Source organism: Phyllosticta capitalensis, assembly GCF_038381095.1.
Source record: "Phyllosticta capitalensis strain CBS 128856 chromosome Unknown BKA78scaffold_8, whole genome shotgun sequence".
Taxonomy (NCBI): Eukaryota; Fungi; Ascomycota; class Dothideomycetes; order Botryosphaeriales; family Phyllostictaceae; genus Phyllosticta; species Phyllosticta capitalensis.
This window is the reverse complement of record NW_027117446.1, coordinates 736,627-756,137: the sequence shown is the minus strand read 5'-3', so window position 1 is coordinate 756,137 and position 19,511 is coordinate 736,627. Positions and strand designations below refer to the sequence as shown.

Genomic DNA, 19,511 nt, shown 5'->3' with positions numbered 1-19,511 from the left:
ATCTTTTTCCTCTACAAAAGCCCACTCTGACATGTGTGCCAGACACACGCATGCAACCAAGACACTGCCGGGGCACAAAATACAAGGCCCGCTCCTGCTTTGGTGGCTGTGTGCAAGATATACAACTCATGTTCAACTTTTCTTCCTCTCTGGTGGATGAGAATTTAGGACAGATGCCGAGAAGCACCGTGCTAAAAGCCTTGCAAAACCAACAAATGTCGATGATCTTAATTTGAAGATGGTGGCGGAGAGCAGCATCACGCAGTAGCGCTTGCAAAAAAGTAGATTATGAACGAGCGCACATAAGCAGAATTTGGGGACAAATCCTGTCTGCTAGACACAACATGACCTCGCCCCTGACATCAGAGGAGAGAACGCGAGCCCTACCATGAAATCTCCTTCTGCCTATTCTCGGATTTGGGAACGTCTCCAAAGTGGATGCACCCTTCGTTCGGACCCATAACAAACCGCAAACGTTGGAGGAAATATGCGAGACTCTCGGCGTTCCTATTGGAACACACTCTCTTCTCGCAGACGAAACGCTCGCTCTGCCTGAAGAAGTCGGCTTCTACATCATGAAGACAGATTCATATACGCGACAATTTCAGATCGTCGACCAAGAATCTGCTGGTAGCCGCGCCCGTCGATGCACCGAAACCAACGGATTGGCAAGTCTACTGTATCATTTCGCTCCAGGAGAAGATTTGGTTGAAGATGACCTTTTTTATCATAAGCAACGGGAGTTTTGTATCGCATGGATTTGCGAAATGGTATTCGGGAAGGCCATTGAATTTCTGACCCCCCGCCAGATTCGGTGTAGCTGCACGAGGCGCCTGCGCCTGCGCGCCTGCTTGCGATGGACGTTCAATGTTCAAAGGTGACGTCATCTTTTGCTTGCTGCTTGCTGCTTGCGCACCTTCGCGCCTTTGCGCCTGCGACACCAACGCCTTACTACCAACTAACCCCACCACCAACTTCACCATTATACGTCGCAGCGATGGCGACACCAAGCGATGACTCCAGCAACGGCTCCAGCGACTCGGAGCCGACTGTCGTACCTTAACCTCGCCAACCATTCCGCGCAGGTGAGCTCATCGGCGACGTCGAAATCACTGCTCCGCGCCCAAGCCCTGTCGTCCACTGCACCAAAGCCCTTCTGATGAAGGCCATGGAAGCCTTCACTGCGGACACCAGTCGCGCTGCCAGAACGTTCAACGACATGTTTGCCCTCCAGCCCCACAAAGCGGACACAGGAGGGTCATTACGACTACCACGCAACAAGCGCCTGGTCAGCTGGCCGAATCCATCAACAATACGCAGTGGCGTTCCGGAAACCAGACGGCGAGGACGTGATACTGCCCATACATCTGACGTTGTGGGGCTCACAAGACGTGTGGTTTTCGGGACGGAGGATCAGCCGCGCAGGTTGGAAACTCACCAAGTGGACGCAAGCCCGTGCCAACAAGGACACCGTATTTGGTGATAAACATCATGAGAATTTTGAGGGCCCTCCGTTGCTTGCGGCATCTGGTGTATTCCCTCTAACGTGCAAAGGAGAGGACGATAAACCGGGTTTCACTGGTTCACTCCCAGAAGAATCCAACAAATTTGGTGAAATCTCGAAATCGTCGAGAACCAGCTCTATGGCACACGCCCACAAGGCCCGCGCTTGATTCTGGATGTCGCATGGGAGTTCTGATGGCGAGAACCATTCACATTTCGGCCTTTCGACCATGTCAAACTGGACCAATTTGATTTGGCTGCACCCTCCTCTGGAGCATCTCCAGACGGATTCCAGAAATTAGACTCAATTCCCAACCATGTTGAGATACCCACTGGAGTCGACCCGGCGTTGGGCCAAATCCTCGAAAAAATTAGAAAGGGATCACAAGTCCGCGAAGTTGAGGCAATCGCTGGGGACAAGGGAACTTCAGATTCAGATGATGAGGACGAATGTCCGAAGTCTGTTGCCAGAGCTAGGCTGGGCAACCTGACTACCCGATGGTGGGTAAAGCAACCCTGTCATTTCATGAACCGGCGATACTCGTGCCTCTTCGTTGCGGGTTGCCCCTTCGACACTCAGCCAAGAACCGTCTATTGCTCAATACACGCGGAAAAATTCCTAGAAATGGTTCGCGACAAGGAGACGAAGCCACCGATCAACATTCACGTCAAATCGACAGGGCTACAAGACAAGTACGCTCAAGCTCTGAGACTCCTGAAACGCCTTCACCAGAGGCAATCTGAAAAAGTTTGGCTCCTCGACGCGGAGTTTCCTATCACAGGACGCCCATTCTGCCCCATTGTCGTCCAGTTTACAGTTCGAGACTTGAGCGACGGCAACATCATCATCCACGTACCAAAGGTGGATTACGGAATTTCATCATCGGATCTGATTGACCTCGCCTGCGGTACCATGAATCTGGGCGCGTCGGTTCGGACAAGATTACAAGGGACCGTGAACAGAATCTACAACCAGGAGGGTGACGCCATGAAGCTTTCCGATGCCAGAACCAAGATCTTGCAAGCTGGATACGACCCCCGGAACACAAACGTCTTTGGCTATGGCACATCTTCCGACGGCGCCATTTTCCTTCGGATCCTGGCTGGAGGAGATCGCCCCCTTGCGTATCGGATTGCAATCAAGCCCTACAAGACGGTACAGCCCTTCGATATCCGTTGTCTCGCCAAGTCCATGATGCGTGGCTGCCCAGAGGGATTCTCGTTCAATCTGGTACACGTCCACCAGGCGATCTGCAAATGCGGTCAACCGTTCCGTCCTCACTTCAGGACGAGGACACGGAAATGTTCCAGCACATCACAGAATCCTCTGCCAAACGCTTCCGTAAACCCCTACGACATTCCGAAAGGACCATCAGACTCGAGTTCGAATGGCCCAGCATGATATCAACACATGCATGTCGACGGCACGAGCGCGAGGCAGATTCAGACAGGAATTACCAATGTGCATGCGTTCAATCCACTCATTTCAGATCGAATCTGGCTCCGCTGTATGAGTAGTGGAAACAGAATCGTCAATTGCGCACAGGCAATGATGCAGGGAGAGGACGGAATCCAATTTCGACATGGTGGTTGAGATTATGATCCCCGCTACCTAAAGAGGCTTACTTGCGACTATGCGACTGGCTGCGAAACTCGCTGTGCGACACGCCGAGCGACACCCAGGTAGACGGGATGATAGAGGGAATGGTGGACGGGCTAGTGACTCCTGGAAGTGACGGGGTCAGGGGTGACGGGGTCGACGACGTCCGAGGTGATGGTGCCGGTGGAATAATAGGGCCCAATATGGTGACTTCAAGCGTCGCAAGGTGTGCGGAAGGTGTCGAAGACGGAGCATCAAGGCCTAAAGGATGAGCGGGGTCAGAATCTCAAACGGGATTCGACATTGCGAAGCGGAATCGAGGCATAAGGATTGACAGAGTCTCGCTGCGAATTTATAGCTACATTCCTCAATGATTTGCTTTAGAACTGACCGAGGAGTTGATGGAGAAGAACCTAGAGCGCCGCTCACACCAAAGCATCGGGACGAAAAGGGCAGTGTACAACATCAACGAGCAAATGTTCCACGCGAATCTCACTATCCAACTTTCCGCTACGTACGGCCGTCACAATTGGAGGATGTGAGATGCCTGCAGGCCTGTAGAAACCCCTACTCTGCGTGAAGTAAGGGTTCTGCGCCTCCTACAGCTATCCCTATACTACTTGGGCTCCGTTTATCACACCTTACTTACTAAGACTCACCCCCTAGTTGCTCTCCTTACTCTCCTCATATTTACTACTTCTTCTTTTAGCCTACTATGCCTACAAGGCTTATAATACTTATTAGGAGGTAGGGAGCTTAGATTTTGCCTACCTACTATCTCTTCTCTGCAGATTATATATATACAGCAGTTAGATAGACATTAATGGAGAACCAACCAACCAACCATCCTCTCTCTACTCTTGCACTGTCTCACAGAGGACGACCGAAGACAAGCTCAAGACTCTGAAGAGAAAGTTCCCAAACCACGTCATGAAGCAGACTGGCCAAATTTGGCCCAACCGTGCCGATATGACCATACTGGCCCAGGAGATTCACGTGGCAGTCCCGTTTGCCCACTTCTGTCAGGGCATCGACATGCTCCCCCCTGTCGGTACGGAAATCAAGTGTGGACGATGTTTCCACAAGAAAGAGGAAAACCAGACCATTGCCAATTGGCAGACGCACTGCAAGCATTCCCGCAAATTTGAAGCCAATATGTGGAGCTAATCGTGTGTGCAAATGCGGCCTCGCTTTCATGACTTGCTACAAATTTGACCGGCATCCTCGATTGTGCAAGCCCTGCGAAACATGTCAAGCTACTGGAACTTTTCCTCTCTTTTTGTGTCTATTCTACTTGCAATCCCCAGATGCCTTGTTGACTTCACCGCAACTTACGCAGACTTTCAATGCTCGTCCATGGCCTCAAAATCCTGCATCAAGTCAGGGTCCTGGTCAAATTCCTCGTCATATTCCTCCAGGTCGCGATTGTTGGCCTTGTCTGCTGTCTCTCCGTCGCCCCTTTGCTCAATTTCATCATTGCGCTCAAACGGCAAACCTAGCTTTCCAGCCAATCTCTCCTCGCGGCCCGAACTGCCTAGAGAAGAACTCTCGAGGTAGTTTATGAAGTCGTCCTTCTCCCATTCTCCAAGCTCATATTTCTTTTCTTCGGAAATTTGCTCAACATCCAACAACCTCTCAGAGTATGGCTTCTTGATTTGTTGGATTGCTTGGCATCGCGCCTCGATAGAATCTTCAGAGCTGAGGATGTAAACTTTCACCGTGTCTGACTGTCCGTATCGAACAGCCCGGCCAATACATTGGACATCTGAAGCTAGCTTCCACGACGGATTCAAGAGGATGACCGATTTTGCTTGAGTGAGAGTCAATCCAGTGCCCCCGGTCTTTGAAGTGATGAGGAGTAGCTTTGGATCCGTGGAGGGTCCGCTCTGGAAATCTCGAACCAGGGCATCTCGGGCGTCAGTCTTGACATCGCCGTTGTAGTGGTTGTAATGAATGTTTTCCAGGCCATTCGCGAGGATATAGAACACCTGCTTGAACTCTGAGAAGACCAGTACTTTGCCGTGCTTCAGCCTTTCTTTAATGAGATCGACGCAAGCCTTCATCCGGGAGCTTTCCTTCCAGGAATCAACCGTCAATTTTGCGATCTCTTCACACCTTCTCTTGGCTGATAGCTTCCGACCATTGTTTGTATCTGCATCTGATCCAATACTGGGATGCAAGATCTTGGAGCGAGCAATGGTAATGAGACTGCGCATTGCTGTGCCGTCAAGGCCAGGTCCTGGAACTTTCTGGCCTACCAGTGCTTCCTTGCACCAGAGGTGGCGCGTATCTTTTTGGAATTGAGATTCCTCTTCCGTAAGAGGAATGTTGACGAGCTCAATCTCTGGTTCCGGTACGTCTGATAAACGCTCATTGCCGAAGTGGTCAAAGAGTCTCCTTCGAATCATTATGGTGCGGAGGACAGTTGCTAGGAGCGCATTTTGGGTTTCGCGAAGTTGGTCGCTGCGGGAAATGCTCCGGCCCTTCTTGATGAAGTGCTACATGCAGAGGTAGATTAGTATCAGAAATCTTTTTATTCAAAACTGTGACCAACCTTGAAAAATTTGACAATGTCGCCCCAGGGATCAATTTGAAGGAAATTCAGGATCGCCAGTACATCGGTGTTGTCGTTGGTAAGTATAGTACCAGTGCACGCAATACGCTCGTCGGCAAGAATAGCGCATGCAGCAGCGTTCCGTTGACTTTCGAGGCTTGAGATTGCAAGATGTGCCTCATCCACGACAAGGCGTCCCCACGAAGTAGAAATCAACTCAACATTTGGGCGCTGCGGTGCTTTCGAAAGTCCTTTGAGCTGAACTTCAGCATCCCAATCCTTGAGGTATTTGGCGAGTGCGCTGTGTTGAACATGCAAAGTGTTGTACGTACAGATCACGACATCATGCTTTTGAAAGACTTTCGATGTGGCAGTCTTGGCTTCTTTGCCGTCTGTGAGTATGTCAGTGGAGGAGTTCACGTTCTATTGAATCTCCAAAACGCACCAAGGGCCAAGACGCGAAGAGGTGGGTCCTGCACACGCTCAAGCTCTTTCTCCCACACCCTCATCAACCCATTTGGCACAACGATCAAAGTTGGCTTATCCAAAGGGCGCTCAATCAGAACGGCGACCACTTGCAAAGTCTTTCCGAGACCCATGTCGTCGGCGAGTATGGCGGCGTGGTATTTGGCCAGCTTTTCGCACATGAAACCCGCTCCTTCGAGCTGATGAGGGCGTAGTCTGACTCTCGATTGCATTCGAACAGGTGTGTCCTGGAGACTCATTCGCGATGGGCTGAGATGGTCGGGTACCTTCTGGCCTGCTGAGAACATTTCCCAGGCTTTGTCCCGAAATTGACCATCAGTGCCGTTGAAACAATACCGCATGATCGTAGAATGTCCTTCTTGAATGTCGCCGACATCTTTCCAATCACTCCACACCGGCGCCAGTAATAGGTCCTCGTAGCCTTCGGAGAAGATTCTAAGGGTCTCTTGGGAGCTCTGAAGATGGTCATGATCTGGATCTTGTCCCATGCAAGCACCACTTCCGGATGACATGCGGGGCGATAGTTTGCGTGGTGATGAAGAGGGTCGAAATGTGGTGCCTGTTGAAGAGCTCGGTGTTGGTCGTATCGAGAAGTGGAAGGAGGAGCGTCCGAGAACGGGGGGGATTGATGGCCACGCAAGAGATTTCTGGCGCAAGGAGAATCGAGGTGCGAAGACAACCAGAGAGGTGGCGCCCAACAGTCGCAGGCGGAGGTCGTGGTGTGGATCAGCGGTCGAGGCAGAGGCGAGACTAGAAGGAAAACGGTAGAGTTGCTGGATAATCGACCAAGACTGAAGAGGGAGCGTCGATAGGGAATCGGTGGCATAGGAGAAGCAAGAGGTGAAAATTTCACGGTGTGCCGAGAGAAAGATGTCTACAGGATTGGTCTTGTAGTGATACGGCTACTTTAGTGTTTACATAGTCCTCTATGCGCTTACCGGATACTTCCAGGTCTTCCACGATGCTCCCAGTGCGATGTTCAATGTTGCAAAGGTGACATCATTGTTTGCTTGCTGCTTGCACACCTTCGTGCCTTTTGCGCCTGCAACACCAACACCAACACCTTACTACCACAAGGCTATCTAAGGGCAATTAGACATCACCTCCTCACCAGCAGTGCTCAGGCACACAATAAGCAGGGGTGCGAAACTTAGACTTACTGACTTGGAGAGGAGAGGCAAGCCTACGGAGAGACAACTGATACCATGAGAAGAGGGATGCCGCCGAACTTGTGGCAGTTTTTGCAGTGCTTTATCTTGATTTCCCTTCCGCAGTAACTTATCGTTTGCCGTCCGGCGCGATGCGTCTTCTCTTTTCTACTCCTGACGCCTGTGATCCCTAGAGAGAAGCGCCCTAGAGTACAAAAGTTGGAGGATAAGACTTGGAGAACGAGACTTGGGAGTGGTCCTGGAGGAGAAGGATATCCGACTTCGTGCAATGGTCCGTCGATTTCAGGGGTGACCAGGGGGTGGTGCACTTCGCCAAGACCTTCAACACCGATTCATGCCCAGCTCTTGTCCAACGTCACCCATTGAAATTTGATGTTGCGCAAAGGTATCGGATTTTCCGTAGCAGACTGACTACATTCCCAGCAGTCACCAGGACTTGAGCTCTGACTGTTGCTGTGCCGCACCCCACAGACTGACAGTTCTCATTACGCCATCAGGTCAAGGCCACCCGTTCAGCGTCTCTCCACGCCGCGGGCCTAGCTGGTAGTCAGGGGGACACGTAGACTCCCTATAAACACGCAAAAGAGGTGTCACATTGCAATTCTCATTGATGGCCGTTACTGATCCCCTAGTAGAAAAGAGATGGATTAGCAAAAGAGTGCCCACATCTGACCTCAGATACCATTAAGCAATAAATCCAGACCAAACATGCGCAAGAAAAGAAATCTACATGCACTGGTCTTAGGGTGGAAAGAGATCTTTATATACGCAAGTCGCTCCTTTTCTCAGCTAACCATTGTCGCTACTAAGTCCCGCTTCCATCCATGCACATCATTCGTCGTCTTCGTCAGTAATTTAGGGGTTCTCCTTGACGAACTTGACACCCTTCTGGATGTTCTTGGCGAGGTCCTGGAGGCAGACGTCGAGCAGCTTCTGCTCGAACTCGGTGATCTTGCCGACGGGGTGGATCTTCTCGACACCGTTGGGGCCGAGCTCGACGTTGGAGGCGAAGAAGTCGCAGCCCTGGTCCTTGTACAGGGGGCTCTCGACGAAAGTGGGCTCGACGACACCCTTCTCGCCCTGAGCAGCCTTGAGGAGGGACTCGGCGAAGCGGGCACCAGCCATGGCCATGGAGAGAGTAGCGGAACCAGCACCGCCCTTGGCCTGGACAACCTCGTCACCACCGAACTGGACGCGCTTGATGTAGGCGTCGAGGGTCTCGCCCTCAAGCTTGTGGCCGGACTGGGAGAGGAGGGGGACAATGGTGGCACCGGAGTGGCCACCGACGACGGTGATGTTCTCGTTGGCGGGGTCGCTGCCCTTGATCTCAGAGATGAAGCGGGAGGCACGGACAACGTCGAGGGTGGTGACACCAAAGAGGCGCTTGGGGTCGTAGACACCCTTGCTCTTGAAGACCTCAGCAGTGATGGGGACGGTGGAGTTGACCTGCATGGACAGTTAGAATAGATTTGATTGGAAGTGGGAGAGTCGTACGGGGTTGGAGATGATCAGGACGTTGGCCTTGGGGGCAGCCTCAGCGGTGGCCTTGGCAAGGTCGCGGACGATCGAGGCGTTGGTGTTGAAGAGGTCTTCCAATGATTAGCTACAACGGTATATATTGGGGATACAGCATGCTTACCGTCACGGGTCATGCCAGGCTTGCGGGGGACACCAGCGGGGATGAGGACAATCTCAGCACCCTCCAAGCACTCCTTCAGGCCCGAGGGAGTAGGGTCGTAGCCCTTGACCTGTTTATTTGTGAGAATCTAGCCCAATTGCGCGAAGTGAGGACCAACGTACGATGCTCTTGGTGTTGACGTGGGAGACATCGGCAGCGACACCTAGGATACGTGTTAGAGATGTATCTTTGCGCAAGTTTCGGGAGACGACGTACCAGGACCGCCGCGAATGTCGTACAGAGCAAGAGAGCTCACGCGGGGGTTAAGCTTGAGGAGCAGAGAAAGGGGCTGGCCAATGCCACCGGCGGCACCGAGAACAGCGACCTTGGAGTTCTGCGGCAGGTGAATTAGCACGGTACAGTGCGCGGCACATTGGACGCGGCTTTTGCGGCGCGGCGGAGGAAGCGCTCACCTGCCTGGCGGAGACAGAGAATGCCCTCTTCTGGGCGGCGCCAAAGACCTGACGAGCAGCGAACATGATGAAGGAAGTGAATCGAGGGACGAAGCAGAGATGCGATGGATGGAGTAGCGGGTGAGAGGAAGTTGTAGTGTTGACGGCAGCAAGCCGGAAAGCTTGGGTTAAGCTCTGGCTTGGCTTCGGGTTAGCGCATAAATCTCGGACCATCGGGCCTATCTGATCCCCTTCCCCGCTGTCAGCTCTTCCGTATGGAACCTCACTGGACAGTGACGACATTATTCTACAACGACACTGCTTCACTTTGGACAAGTTCAGCCATCTCTGCAGCTTAACGATGGGATGATAATTCTTTCAGTTGTGCGAAGAAAGAACCTGCATGCAATGACGTCTGGGGCTCTTCAGCTGCTAACCAAACCCAGGACTTGTCCAGAAGGGAACCTATGGGCTGTTTTGATTGCCCTCCCTGTCTAGTTCCCGTCTCTGCAGTCTATATCAACTGACCAATACCCCTCAAAAGTCCATTTCTTTCACCACTTCAACATGTCTGCGAACTACGATCAAGACTTGATTTTGCTGGTCTGTGCCAGCGGAAAACAATGCTCAGCCCTCATACCTCTGTTGAGCGGAAAATGGAAACGACTTCGCCTACATGTCAACAGCCAGGCCTCTGAAGAAAGTATCAAGACGCGATATCCCCAGGCGGAGGTTGTTCGGGCGAGCCTAGAAAATGTCGACCATGTGCGCCGCATCATGTCCGGCGTCACAACCGTCCACCACGTGGGACCCCCGTTCCATCCGCGGGAGAAAGAGATGCGCTATTTCATGGTGGATGCCGCTGTTGAAGAAGCCAGGAACGGCACTTTCAAGCATTTTGTCTATTCGTCGGTGCTTGGTCCCCAATTGTCAAAGTTGATGAATCACGACTGCAAAAACTACGTGGAAGAATATCTCATGGAGTCTGGCTTGAATTTTACCATCGTCCAGCCCAGTACATTCCTGGACAACTTCCCAATCAAGTTCTTGGCGTAACAAGAGACGCCCGTGTTTCCAGCATTCTGGAACCCCGACGTTCAGTTTTCTTTCACAGCGCTCAACGACCTCGCGGAGGCAGTCCAAAAGATCATCGATGAGAGGGAGAAGCACTACATGGCCCAGTATCCGGCAAGTTCGACCATGCCCATGACAAACTCGGCACTGGTCAGCATAGCAAGCAAGGTTCTTGGAAAGGAGGTCAATATTGCCTGCATTCCCTTTGAAGAGGCAGTCGACATGCTATGCAAGCGGTTGTATGGCACCACCCAGGTCAACGCGCGAATTCGAGATGAGCCGGAGAGAATGATTCTGTTCTACAATAAACGCGGTCTACTTGGAAATCCGGGGGTGCTTGAATGGGTATTGGGCCGAAAAGCCACAACGCCAGAAGATTGGATGCGACGACAAATTGACAGCTAAATTCGAGAATCTGCAAGACTATCATGACGACTTCACGGCCAAGCTCAAATTGTACATACAAAATATTCTACAAGCTATACGAATTTGCCCTTTTCGGACGCCTGCCGAGGCGGGGCCAGCCTCGGGCCGTGGGGCTTCAAAGATGTGCGGGGAGCCGTGAGCCGAAAGCTGGGGCATAGCCGGACACAGACGTTGGAGTCGAAAGTCGCCGCATTTCGAGCAACTTCAAAAGGAGGCTCTCGCTGTGAGGAAATGCGATGGATGCAAAGGACCGCTTTCAGAGACCACGAGGCAGGTAAGCAGCCCATCTCTAGTCTGGGGTGCGCATGCGGGCGTGTTGGGCCGACCAATCGGGCTCGCCAACTGGACCTCGGCATCCAAGGGGCGTCATGGTCAGCTTGCTTGCTCCCACCGGCACGTCGACCGTTCTTCTTCCCGCTGACCGAGGGTCTTTTTGCAGGTTGCGGCAACAAAACGGACATACTAAATTTCACCGCTCCACCTGTGGCTCAATCCGCGTGTTTTCAGAGAAATGTTTAATGCTCTGAGCCGGGCTCGCCCCAACTCCACCTCGCTTCTCCGCGCTCAAGCTCTGTCCAAGCCCGTTGCCCGCTCCCCCACGGTATGTTTCTTGAGCCGCATTTGCAGATCCACGTTGTGCGACGAAGAACTCTGACGCCCAGCAGTTGATCTCCATGGCGTCCGCTAGAAAACAGTCGACTCTGCCCGCGGGTAGGATCACCTCTCTCCCTTCGCGAACCCCGAAATTCGGAACCTGACCACAACACAGGCTACAAGGAGGACATGACCAAGGGTCCTATGCTCCGTTTCGAAGAATCACTCCCGCGCCTTCCTGTCCCGACCCTCGAAGAGACTGCGAAACGATACCTCAAGTCCGTCCACCCTCTTCTCAATACCCAGGAGTATGAGAGTACAAAGAAGGCTGTCGAGGACTTTGTCAAGCCTGGCGGCCCTGGCGAGACTCTCCAGAAGCGCTTGATTGCGCGGAGAGAAGACCCCAACGTCAAGAACTGGATCCACGAATGGTGGAATGAGGCTGCATATCTGGGATACAGAGATCCTGTCGTGCCATACGTCAGCTACTTCTACTCGCACCGCGATGACCGCAAGCGTCGCGAACCAGCAAAAAGGGCGGCTGCGTTGACCACGGCAGCCCTGGAGTTCAAGAAGCTGGTTGACACCAAGACCCTTGAGCCAGAGTACATGAAGAAGCTGCCTATCGCCATGTCGAGCTACGAGTACATGTTCAACTGCTGCCGCATCCCCGCCAAGCCTAGCGACTACCCCCAAAAGTTCGACTTTGCCGGAAACAAACACATTGTGGTCATTAGGAAAAACCAGTTCTTCAAGGTGGACCACGAGTTGGATGGCAAGCAGCTGAACACGTCAGAGCTGGAGCAACAATTCAGGAGAATCTACCAAAAGGCTGAAAAGGCCCCTCCTGTCGGTCTCCTGACCAGCCAAAACCGCGATGTTTGGACCGATGCTCGTGATCGCCTCATTGCTGCCCACCCGGCAAACGAAGGCATTCTCAAAGCAATTGAGTCTTCATCTTTCATTGTCTGCTTGGACGACGCCTCTCCAGTGACTCTGGAGGAGCGCGCACACGCATACTGGCACGGCGACGGCGCAAACCGCTGGTTCGACAAGCCGCTTCAATTCATCATCAACGAGAATGGAACCTCTGGCTTCATGGGCGAGCACAGCATGATGGACGGAACCCCTACGCACCGCCTCAACGACCACGCCAACGCGCTCATCTTCTCCAACGCACTCCCCTTCGACGACCCCTCTATCCGCTCCAACATCCCCGATCCCACACCTCTCAACTTCAAGCTCAACAAGGAGTTGCAAGACGACATTACGGCCGCTCAAAAACACTTCGAAGGGCAGATTGGCGCTCACGAGCTCCGTGTCCAAGCTTATCAGGGCTACGGCAAGGGTCTCATCAAGAAGTTCAAGTGCAGCCCCGACGCTTACGTCCAAATGATTATCCAGCTCGCCTACCACAAGTTCTACGGCAAGAACCGCCCAACGTACGAGTCCGCGGCGACGCGCCGCTTCCAGCAAGGCCGCACCGAGACCTGCCGCTCGGTGTCGGACGAGAGCGTCGCATTCTGCAACGCCATGGCCGACCCCAATGCGACCCCAGAGCAGACGCAAGATCTCTTCCGCAAGGCGCTCAACGCTCACGTCGCCTACATTACCGACGCCAGCGACGGGCGCGGCGTTGACCGCCACCTGTTTGGCCTCAAGAAGTGCCTCAAGGAGGGCGAGGAGGTGCCGAGCATCTACAAGGACCCGACCTTCAGCTACTCGAGCCACTGGTTCATCAGCTCCAGCCAGCTGAGCTCCGAGTACTTTAACGGATACGGATGGAGCCAGGTTGTCGATGACGGCTGGGGGTAAGTTTTGTGCTCTCTTTTCATCCATTTACCTTTTGGAGAGAGCAAAGCTAACGCGCCTGGCAGTATCGCCTACATGATCAACGAGAACAGCATCCAGTTCAACGTCTGCTCCAAGCACCTCGGCTCCGACCGCATGTCGTTCTACCTCAACGAAGCCGCCGGCGACATCCGCGACCTCATGGTGCCGACCCTCGAGGCTGCCAAGGCGAAGTTGTAGATTCCTCCCTCTTCACCATCTCAGCACCACATCCCCCACCGCCTATCTTGCCATCTACCGCCATCTGCCGTCCATCATCCTTTGATTTTGCTGCCGCTCGGTTGCCTCGTACCATTTGGATTGAGTCGGTTTGGTTTGGCTTGCTTATCGGATCTTTCTTGTCTACATGTCTGCCCTGCACCTGCTTGGTTGGTTCGCACTTTGGTTTCTGCCCGGCGATTAGAGGAGGAGCAAGTAAGACGAATCTATCTACAACTTTTAGATGTATAGTATCACCAGAATCAAGCCGCAGCGAAGCAGTGACAGCTGCGTATGTCCACTCCTGCGTGGTGTCGTGCCCAAATAATTTGGGCACATGAGGTGAGCTTTGGCGTGTGCGCGCTAGTCCGCTGTCAGACGGACCTGGCGGTTTTGACATGTGAAAGCGACCATGACAGACTCGTGGGCAGCCAGCCCTGCGCAGCCTGCGCCGTCGTGTCTGACCTGACTGACAGACTTGACGGGCGACAGTCAGACGGCACGTGTGCAGCCAAGTCGACGCCGTCTCGTCCCTATTCGGACCTCATCACACGTCGGACGAAGGGAGATGGGGGCTGCTGTCAGGGGCAGGGCAGCTTAGCATCTTGAGAAACAGACTACGTGCGTGATCATGTGCGTTGGAATTATGAAATGAGACACATGCGTGGGATATTCTAGATGGTCTAAGGTGTTTGTTCTCTATACATGTCGGTCTCTATGGGAAGTGACAGAATGCTCATGGGTATATCGACTCTCATCACGGCTCCCAGCCGCCCACTCTCTCAAAATACACCTCCACGCCTCCGCTAAAAGCTGTCATCGAGCATCTCATGCCGCCTAACAACACTCGGACTCACCTCGCCCACATCGACGTTGGAATCCGTCAGCGCGTCGCCGCCGCCCGCCGTCAGAAGCAGGTCCTCGACGATGCGGCGGCTGGCCTCGCGCGCCGGCGTCTGCAGCAGCCGGCTCTGCGGCACGTGGAACTGGAGCGTTTTGGGCGGGCTGATGGCCTGCGTCCCGTCGTCGCTGTCCGAGTCCCAAGTCACCAGGTCGTCGCGCGTAAAGTCGAGCGTGCGCTCCACGGGCGGTGATGTGCCCTTGCCCTTGCCTTTGGCGCTTGCCCCCGGAGTGCGGTGCTGCTGCTGCCGCTGTTGGTGCAGCACGCTGACGCCGGGGGTGCGCGGCGTTTTTCTTGCGGATTTCATGGGAGACTTCATGGGCGAGGAGAAGATTTCGGCGCGCAGCTGAGGCGCCGCGCCTTCGGGCGATGACAGCGGACTCGAGTCCAACGCGGCGATGCGCCGTGTCTTGTTCGCCGTCCCTGGCGTCGCGTCCGCCCGGCGCTGTTGCGGAGGCTGCGTCTTGTGAGCCGTATGCGGCGTTGCTGCGATCCGGTATGTCCTGTCTAGCATGCGGTGTAGTAGTGGATCTTGGTTTCCAGTCGGCCGGTGCGTTTGCGTGTGCTGGTCAAACGGCGAGGAATCGGGCGTCATCGACATGTCTGGTAGTGCAGAGGTCGAAGGTCGGCCGGGGGTCGTAGGGAGGTTCATGACGGTGCCTTCGTGCAAGTCGCCAGCGCCATCGGAGGAGAAGCCATCGTCGTCGTGTTCTTCTTGTTTGGCGCTGCTTCCCTGCTTGGTGTCGTCGTCGCCACGGAGCTCGCGTCTCAGAGCTTCGTATGGAGAGCCGTAGTCGGCGAAAGCGGCAGCGGTCATGGTGGGTGGATTGCGAGGGGTCTTTGTCAAAGAAGGAGAGGAAAGTATCGAGTCCTCGGCTTCGAGGTCTGCGCTGTCGTCGAACTTGCTGGTGCGGTCGACGTTTGAATGGACGGTACTGTCGCGGACGGATGGGCTTTCATCGTACGCAGACTCTTGCGTCGTGTCGTCATGTTGGATTGTAGTGTCTTCGCCTCCGGTCGGCTCCTCGTATCCTGATAGAGAGACGTTTGCGCTGGCTTCGAAGAACTGCTTCCAGAACTGCGGGGCTTGTCAGAGTTGGTTCCAGTATATGATGTGTGCCGTCCATACTTTTGATCCTTCCCACACAGCTTCAGAGTTCTTCCCGTATTGCTCGACGATTGGGAGAATGCTTCCGGTGACGATGCGATGGGCGCGACTAAAGTTGTGGTCGATTTCTACCTCAAGGTCAGCACAGGTACCGCGTAAAACGACCAATTCGCGTACCTTGAAGCGTGAGCGTGATTGACTGCTCGAGCCTTTCCAGCTCTTCGGTCAGGGTGAGATTGCGCTGTGCCATCATGCTACTGGGGCGCGACATGACGTTGTGTGCTTGGCCGGTGGTGGTGTTTGCGGCAAAATGTCAACAGTCAATCGCTTAGTCAGAGTTCCCCGCGCGTGCAGGCTTTCTCTTTGCGGCAATCCGTGACGCTCAACTCTTCCCCTCCATCCTCCTCCAGTTCGTGACCTCGCAGCTGCAGATCAACCTTGTTTTTTATGCTTCGCCATGATTCCGCATGCCCGGTTCTCGCTTCCATGATTCGTCAATGGCGTTATCCTACCCCCACACCCCGTACTTCCTCCATACCCCATACCATGTCTTCTCCGCACCGCTGCCGGTGTTGTGACCCCCGAGAAGGAGTGACGAGTTGCTTGGGAGCTGCATCAAAAACCTCCGAAGCTCCTCGTCGTCATGTCTTTCTCACAGATCCTCTTTTGCCTATTCGAAAGCTCTTGTCAACTTAATCATGGCATCCCGTGCCGGATTTCGCAACTTGCTTAGATGCTCCAATGCGCGTCCTGCTTTATGCAAGCCCCCAATTTCTAGTCCCAGACGGACCCGCTCGATTGGTGGTGTCCCGGAGCAAAAAAGGAAGACCGCAATCGTGACAGGCTCCGCAAGGGGAATGTAAGCATCCTGCTGAGCTCAAAGTCCCTGGGTTTGACCGTTTGTAGAGGCAAGGCCATCGCAATCCGCCTGGCAGAAGATGGCTATGACATCTGCGTCAATGACATTCCTTCGAACAAGGGCGAGGCAGAGGCACTAGCCTCAGAAATTAAAGGGCTGGGACGCAAGTCCACGGTAGCTTTGGGGGATGTGTCCAAGCTGGACCAAGTGGAAAGCATCGTCAAGACCTCTGTTGAAGAGTTGGGGCCCCTCAATACCATGGTCGCCAACGCGGGTATTGCGCAAGTCAAGCCATTGCTCCAGGTTACACCAGAAGAGCTGCAGCGTATTTTCGAGGTCAATGTCCACGGCGCATTCAACTGCTACTCTACGGCCGCAAAACAGATGATCTCGCAGGGAAGCGGGGGCAAAGTTATTGGTGCAGCAAGGTATGGGCCGCTTACTAGAATACCAAATGTGCAGGTGCTCACTACAAATGCTTCAGCATCGTTTCCTTCAGGCCCTTTGCCATGCTTGGTCCGTACTCGGCGACCAAGTTTGCGGTCCGCGGCCTGACGCAGGTCTTTGCGATGGAAATGGCAAGACACAAGATCACCGTAAATGCATATGCACCTGGCATCGTCGGCACCAGCATGTGGGACCTGATTGACGAGAAACTCGGCGAGGAGACTGGCGCGAAGAGGGGAGATACACTCAAGAAGTATTCCGCTGATATTGCGCTTGGGAGGACGAGTGTTCCGACGGATGTGAGCAAAGCTGTGAGCTTTCTGGCGGGTCCAGATAGCGACTTTGTCACTGGGCAGACTCTGTTGGTGGATGGTGGTATCGTCTTCAATTAGTCAAGGCAGACACATAGACTGTGGAAAGAGGTGTCTCATTCCTTCCACTATTGTTCGAACTTCGACTTGGCTGGCAGGCTTACTCATTCAGCTAGTGAACGGTGCCTTCGATTGACACTCAACCTTCGCACCCTCCCCACTCTCTACTTTTCCTCTTCACCGCGCAACTTTTTCTCACACGCTCACCTCACCCGGCCTTTTCCTGCCGTCAGACATCAGCAGCTCCGACTATCCCTCACATACACTCTCCTTCTCTTAAACGGCTGCTTCCCATCGGCCTGGCACTAAATCGGTTTACCAGGCGGATCTCACCTTGACGCAATGACACTTATCCTTGAGGGGCGCGGCCATCGGTACTGTCCGACATTCGAACGCATCCTCGTGGGACGCGACGCAAGCAAGCGGGTTCACCTTTGGTACCAAACTATAGCCGACGGGGACGAGATCAAAGGAGTCATCTACTTGGGAAGGGACAGCGAGGATGTGCTTGAAATGGAAGACATCGATGCCAAGAACATCCAACTCACCTCGGGATTCTCGTTTGAAAATCTGGAAACCATGGAAGGCCGAAAACTCGCGTATGATACGTTTGGACGATTTTGGATGTCCATCTTCTCGTCTGATGGGAACAACAAAAGGCCAGCGTCACTAGATCCAGACTGTGCGGCGACAAGGAAGAGGCACAAGAAAGAAATCATTACTGCCACAAATGATCACTGGTTCCTAAGAGGCAAACTCTACGATCTTAAAAACACCATGGAACTCTTGGGTCACATCGACAACGCAATCAAAGCTTCATCCGAAAATCTGGTTGCTCACTTCACTGCATGGGCTTCGACATTCATAACGCTTGCGCCCATGAAAGCTTCATTGAAGGACTTGAAAGATACCATGGACGTTTACCCCCTGAGCACATTCGAAGACATTCCGCCGATAGAAATGGGTTTCCAGAGCATAGAGGACATGGCCATCCATGCTTACTTCCAAGGAAACTTCACTGATCTTAGTGAATACATCCATTACGTGTCACTGAAGCCAGCTCTTGACGTTCTTCAAGGCCTGCGACGTGTCATGGTACCAGCTTTGTTCGAAATCAAGCACAATTCCAATCGGGGTCAGGAGTCGTATTGGAAGCACTGCGATCACGTGAAACGGACACTGGAAACAACCAAAACCATGATGCCAATACTCCCAAGGTTGATGGACCAAGTCGAAAAAATGGCAGCTTATCGGAAAGATGTCATAGCGCCGTTCTTGGTGGATGCGATTGCACCTCTGACTGAAGATGAACGAAAGTGGTGGGATACCGCTACGTTCAAGAGCAGGCAAAACAAACTCGAAGAGCAATGGGAGGCGGTTCAGCTCGACAGGCAGTATTTCGACAACGATAGGTGCCTTATCCGGGAGCGCCTGAACAAGCTCATTGCGTGTCTCAGGTACGACGCGATCTTGGTGCTACCAGAGGCAGACAGGAAGCTCGGTCTTTATCTGAAGAGACTCCCGCAGGTGAAGAGGGAAGTCGACGCCAGATTCAAGGATAAATTCTGAGCATTAGAGGCAGCTCTTGAGTCATACATTCTTCCACTTCCACCGACGGCAAGGGAGACACATTTACAAATCGACGCAAAACAGGCAGCGGCAACACTCCTTGAAAATTTCACGGGCAATTTGGGAGAAAATTACTGGACATTGGAAGACCGGGCTTCCCAGTCATGGCATTTCATTCCTTGACTTTCACAGCTCGAGATCATCAGATGCCGGGTAAAGGTTGGTCACTACAGCATGAATTTGGACGGATCAGCAAATACGGTGGCCAGATGCGATTGACCTTGCACATCGGGTTTGGATTCTTTTCAGTCTTGATTTCTGAATTTCTATCTGAATTTCCACTGCACAGACACTGGCGGCATGATTATCTACGACCGACACTTGAGGGACCGGCGAACAAAAACGGCGACTGGTCTGATTTTCTGGACGACGGGAACGGGGACGGTGCTATTTGGTTCTGGTTTAATGCGATCTTCTTACTATCCGAAGCTACCCAATTCAAAAGTTTTTGCTTAGCGTGGTGACTTCAATCGGATCTATCGCCAAAGTCTTGCACATGCAATCAACCAGATTGGACTGAAAGCTCCGCAAGCTGATTACCAACCACGCAATCGCTCTTGACGGTACAAGCGAGAGGCCATCGCCATATAAAGACCGCTTTCCCTCCACAACGTCCAGCTTATCAGCTACTGGCTCCAATATAGACAATTCACACAAAAACTGTAAAAAAT

General features: G+C 53.2%; 10 protein-coding genes across 10 annotated transcripts; 7 read left to right on the top strand and 3 right to left on the bottom strand.

The window, feature by feature from the left end:
- Positions 1 to 2,131: 2,131 nt before the first annotated feature.
- Positions 2,132 to 3,150, top strand: BKA78DRAFT_320184 (uncharacterized protein). The gene has a single exon (XM_066888923.1). It carries the CDS (start codon positions 2,417 to 2,419, stop codon positions 2,903 to 2,905), a length of 489 nt encoding a protein of 162 aa, XP_066741835.1. The 5' UTR covers positions 2,132 to 2,416; the 3' UTR covers positions 2,906 to 3,150.
- A 1,203-nt stretch (positions 3,151 to 4,353) lies between these two features.
- BKA78DRAFT_381587 (SNF2 family N-terminal domain-containing protein) lies at positions 4,354 to 6,655 on the bottom strand (the record flags this gene model as incomplete). The annotated part of the gene is made up of 4 exons (XM_066893013.1): positions 4,354 to 5,601; positions 5,658 to 6,049; positions 6,103 to 6,322; positions 6,410 to 6,655. The coding sequence occupies 4 exons, from the start codon at positions 6,653 to 6,655 to the stop codon at positions 4,447 to 4,449; spliced, it is 2,013 nt and encodes a 670-aa protein (XP_066741834.1). The 3' UTR covers positions 4,354 to 4,446.
- Positions 6,656 to 8,167: 1,512 nt separating this feature from the next.
- Positions 8,168 to 9,469, bottom strand: BKA78DRAFT_354829 (malate dehydrogenase-like protein; the record flags this gene model as incomplete). Its single annotated transcript, XM_066891798.1, has 6 exons — positions 8,168 to 8,758; positions 8,807 to 8,901; positions 8,952 to 9,060; positions 9,113 to 9,153; positions 9,207 to 9,324; positions 9,404 to 9,469. 6 exons carry the CDS (start codon positions 9,467 to 9,469, stop codon positions 8,168 to 8,170), a joined length of 1,020 nt encoding a protein of 339 aa, XP_066741833.1.
- A 480-nt stretch (positions 9,470 to 9,949) lies between these two features.
- BKA78DRAFT_332614 (uncharacterized protein) lies at positions 9,950 to 10,861 on the top strand (the record flags this gene model as incomplete). The annotated part of the gene is made up of 2 exons (XM_066890001.1): positions 9,950 to 10,397; positions 10,443 to 10,861. 2 exons carry the CDS (start codon positions 9,950 to 9,952, stop codon positions 10,859 to 10,861), a joined length of 867 nt encoding a protein of 288 aa, XP_066741832.1.
- Positions 10,862 to 11,665: 804 nt separating this feature from the next.
- On the top strand, positions 11,666 to 13,507 carry BKA78DRAFT_297640 (carnitine O-acetyltransferase-like protein; the record flags this gene model as incomplete). The annotated part of the gene is made up of 2 exons (XM_066886797.1): positions 11,666 to 13,287; positions 13,354 to 13,507. 2 exons carry the CDS (start codon positions 11,666 to 11,668, stop codon positions 13,505 to 13,507), a joined length of 1,776 nt encoding a protein of 591 aa, XP_066741831.1.
- A 156-nt stretch (positions 13,508 to 13,663) lies between these two features.
- On the top strand, positions 13,664 to 14,233 carry BKA78DRAFT_174010 (uncharacterized protein). The gene has a single exon (XM_066883300.1). The coding sequence runs from the start codon at positions 13,820 to 13,822 to the stop codon at positions 14,132 to 14,134; it is 315 nt and encodes a 104-aa protein (XP_066741830.1). The 5' UTR covers positions 13,664 to 13,819; the 3' UTR covers positions 14,135 to 14,233.
- A 98-nt stretch (positions 14,234 to 14,331) lies between these two features.
- BKA78DRAFT_381583 (DASH complex subunit Ask1-domain-containing protein) lies at positions 14,332 to 15,826 on the bottom strand (the record flags this gene model as incomplete). The annotated part of the gene is made up of 3 exons (XM_066893012.1): positions 15,712 to 15,826; positions 15,556 to 15,662; positions 14,332 to 15,504 (listed from the first exon to the last, which is right to left on the bottom strand). The coding sequence occupies exons 1-3, from the start codon at positions 15,803 to 15,805 to the stop codon at positions 14,332 to 14,334; spliced, it is 1,374 nt and encodes a 457-aa protein (XP_066741829.1). The 5' UTR covers positions 15,806 to 15,826.
- A 120-nt stretch (positions 15,827 to 15,946) lies between these two features.
- Positions 15,947 to 16,591, top strand: BKA78DRAFT_320172 (uncharacterized protein). The gene is made up of 2 exons (XM_066888922.1): positions 15,947 to 16,393; positions 16,441 to 16,591. The coding sequence occupies exon 1, from the start codon at positions 15,982 to 15,984 to the stop codon at positions 16,228 to 16,230; it is 249 nt and encodes an 82-aa protein (XP_066741828.1). The 5' UTR covers positions 15,947 to 15,981; the 3' UTR covers positions 16,231 to 16,393; positions 16,441 to 16,591.
- BKA78DRAFT_254338 (uncharacterized protein) lies at positions 16,233 to 17,232 on the top strand (the record flags this gene model as incomplete). The annotated part of the gene is made up of 3 exons (XM_066884895.1): positions 16,233 to 16,393; positions 16,441 to 16,821; positions 16,878 to 17,232. The coding sequence occupies 3 exons, from the start codon at positions 16,233 to 16,235 to the stop codon at positions 17,230 to 17,232; spliced, it is 897 nt and encodes a 298-aa protein (XP_066741827.1).
- A 321-nt stretch (positions 17,233 to 17,553) lies between these two features.
- On the top strand, positions 17,554 to 18,780 carry BKA78DRAFT_373537 (uncharacterized protein; the record flags this gene model as incomplete). Its single annotated transcript, XM_066892769.1, has 1 exon — positions 17,554 to 18,780. One exon carries the CDS (start codon positions 17,554 to 17,556, stop codon positions 18,778 to 18,780), a length of 1,227 nt encoding a protein of 408 aa, XP_066741826.1.
- Positions 18,781 to 19,511: the final 731 nt, after the last annotated feature.

Excerpts from the sequence above, each read along its gene's own strand:
- BKA78DRAFT_320184 (XM_066888923.1), top strand. The coding sequence starts at position 2,417 with ATGAATCTGGGCGCGTCGGTTCGGACAAGATTACAAGGGACCGTGAAC.
- BKA78DRAFT_174010 (XM_066883300.1), top strand. The coding sequence starts at position 13,820 with ATGTCCACTCCTGCGTGGTGTCGTGCCCAAATAATTTGGGCACATGAG.
- BKA78DRAFT_320172 (XM_066888922.1), top strand. The coding sequence starts at position 15,982 with ATGCTTCGCCATGATTCCGCATGCCCGGTTCTCGCTTCCATGATTCGT.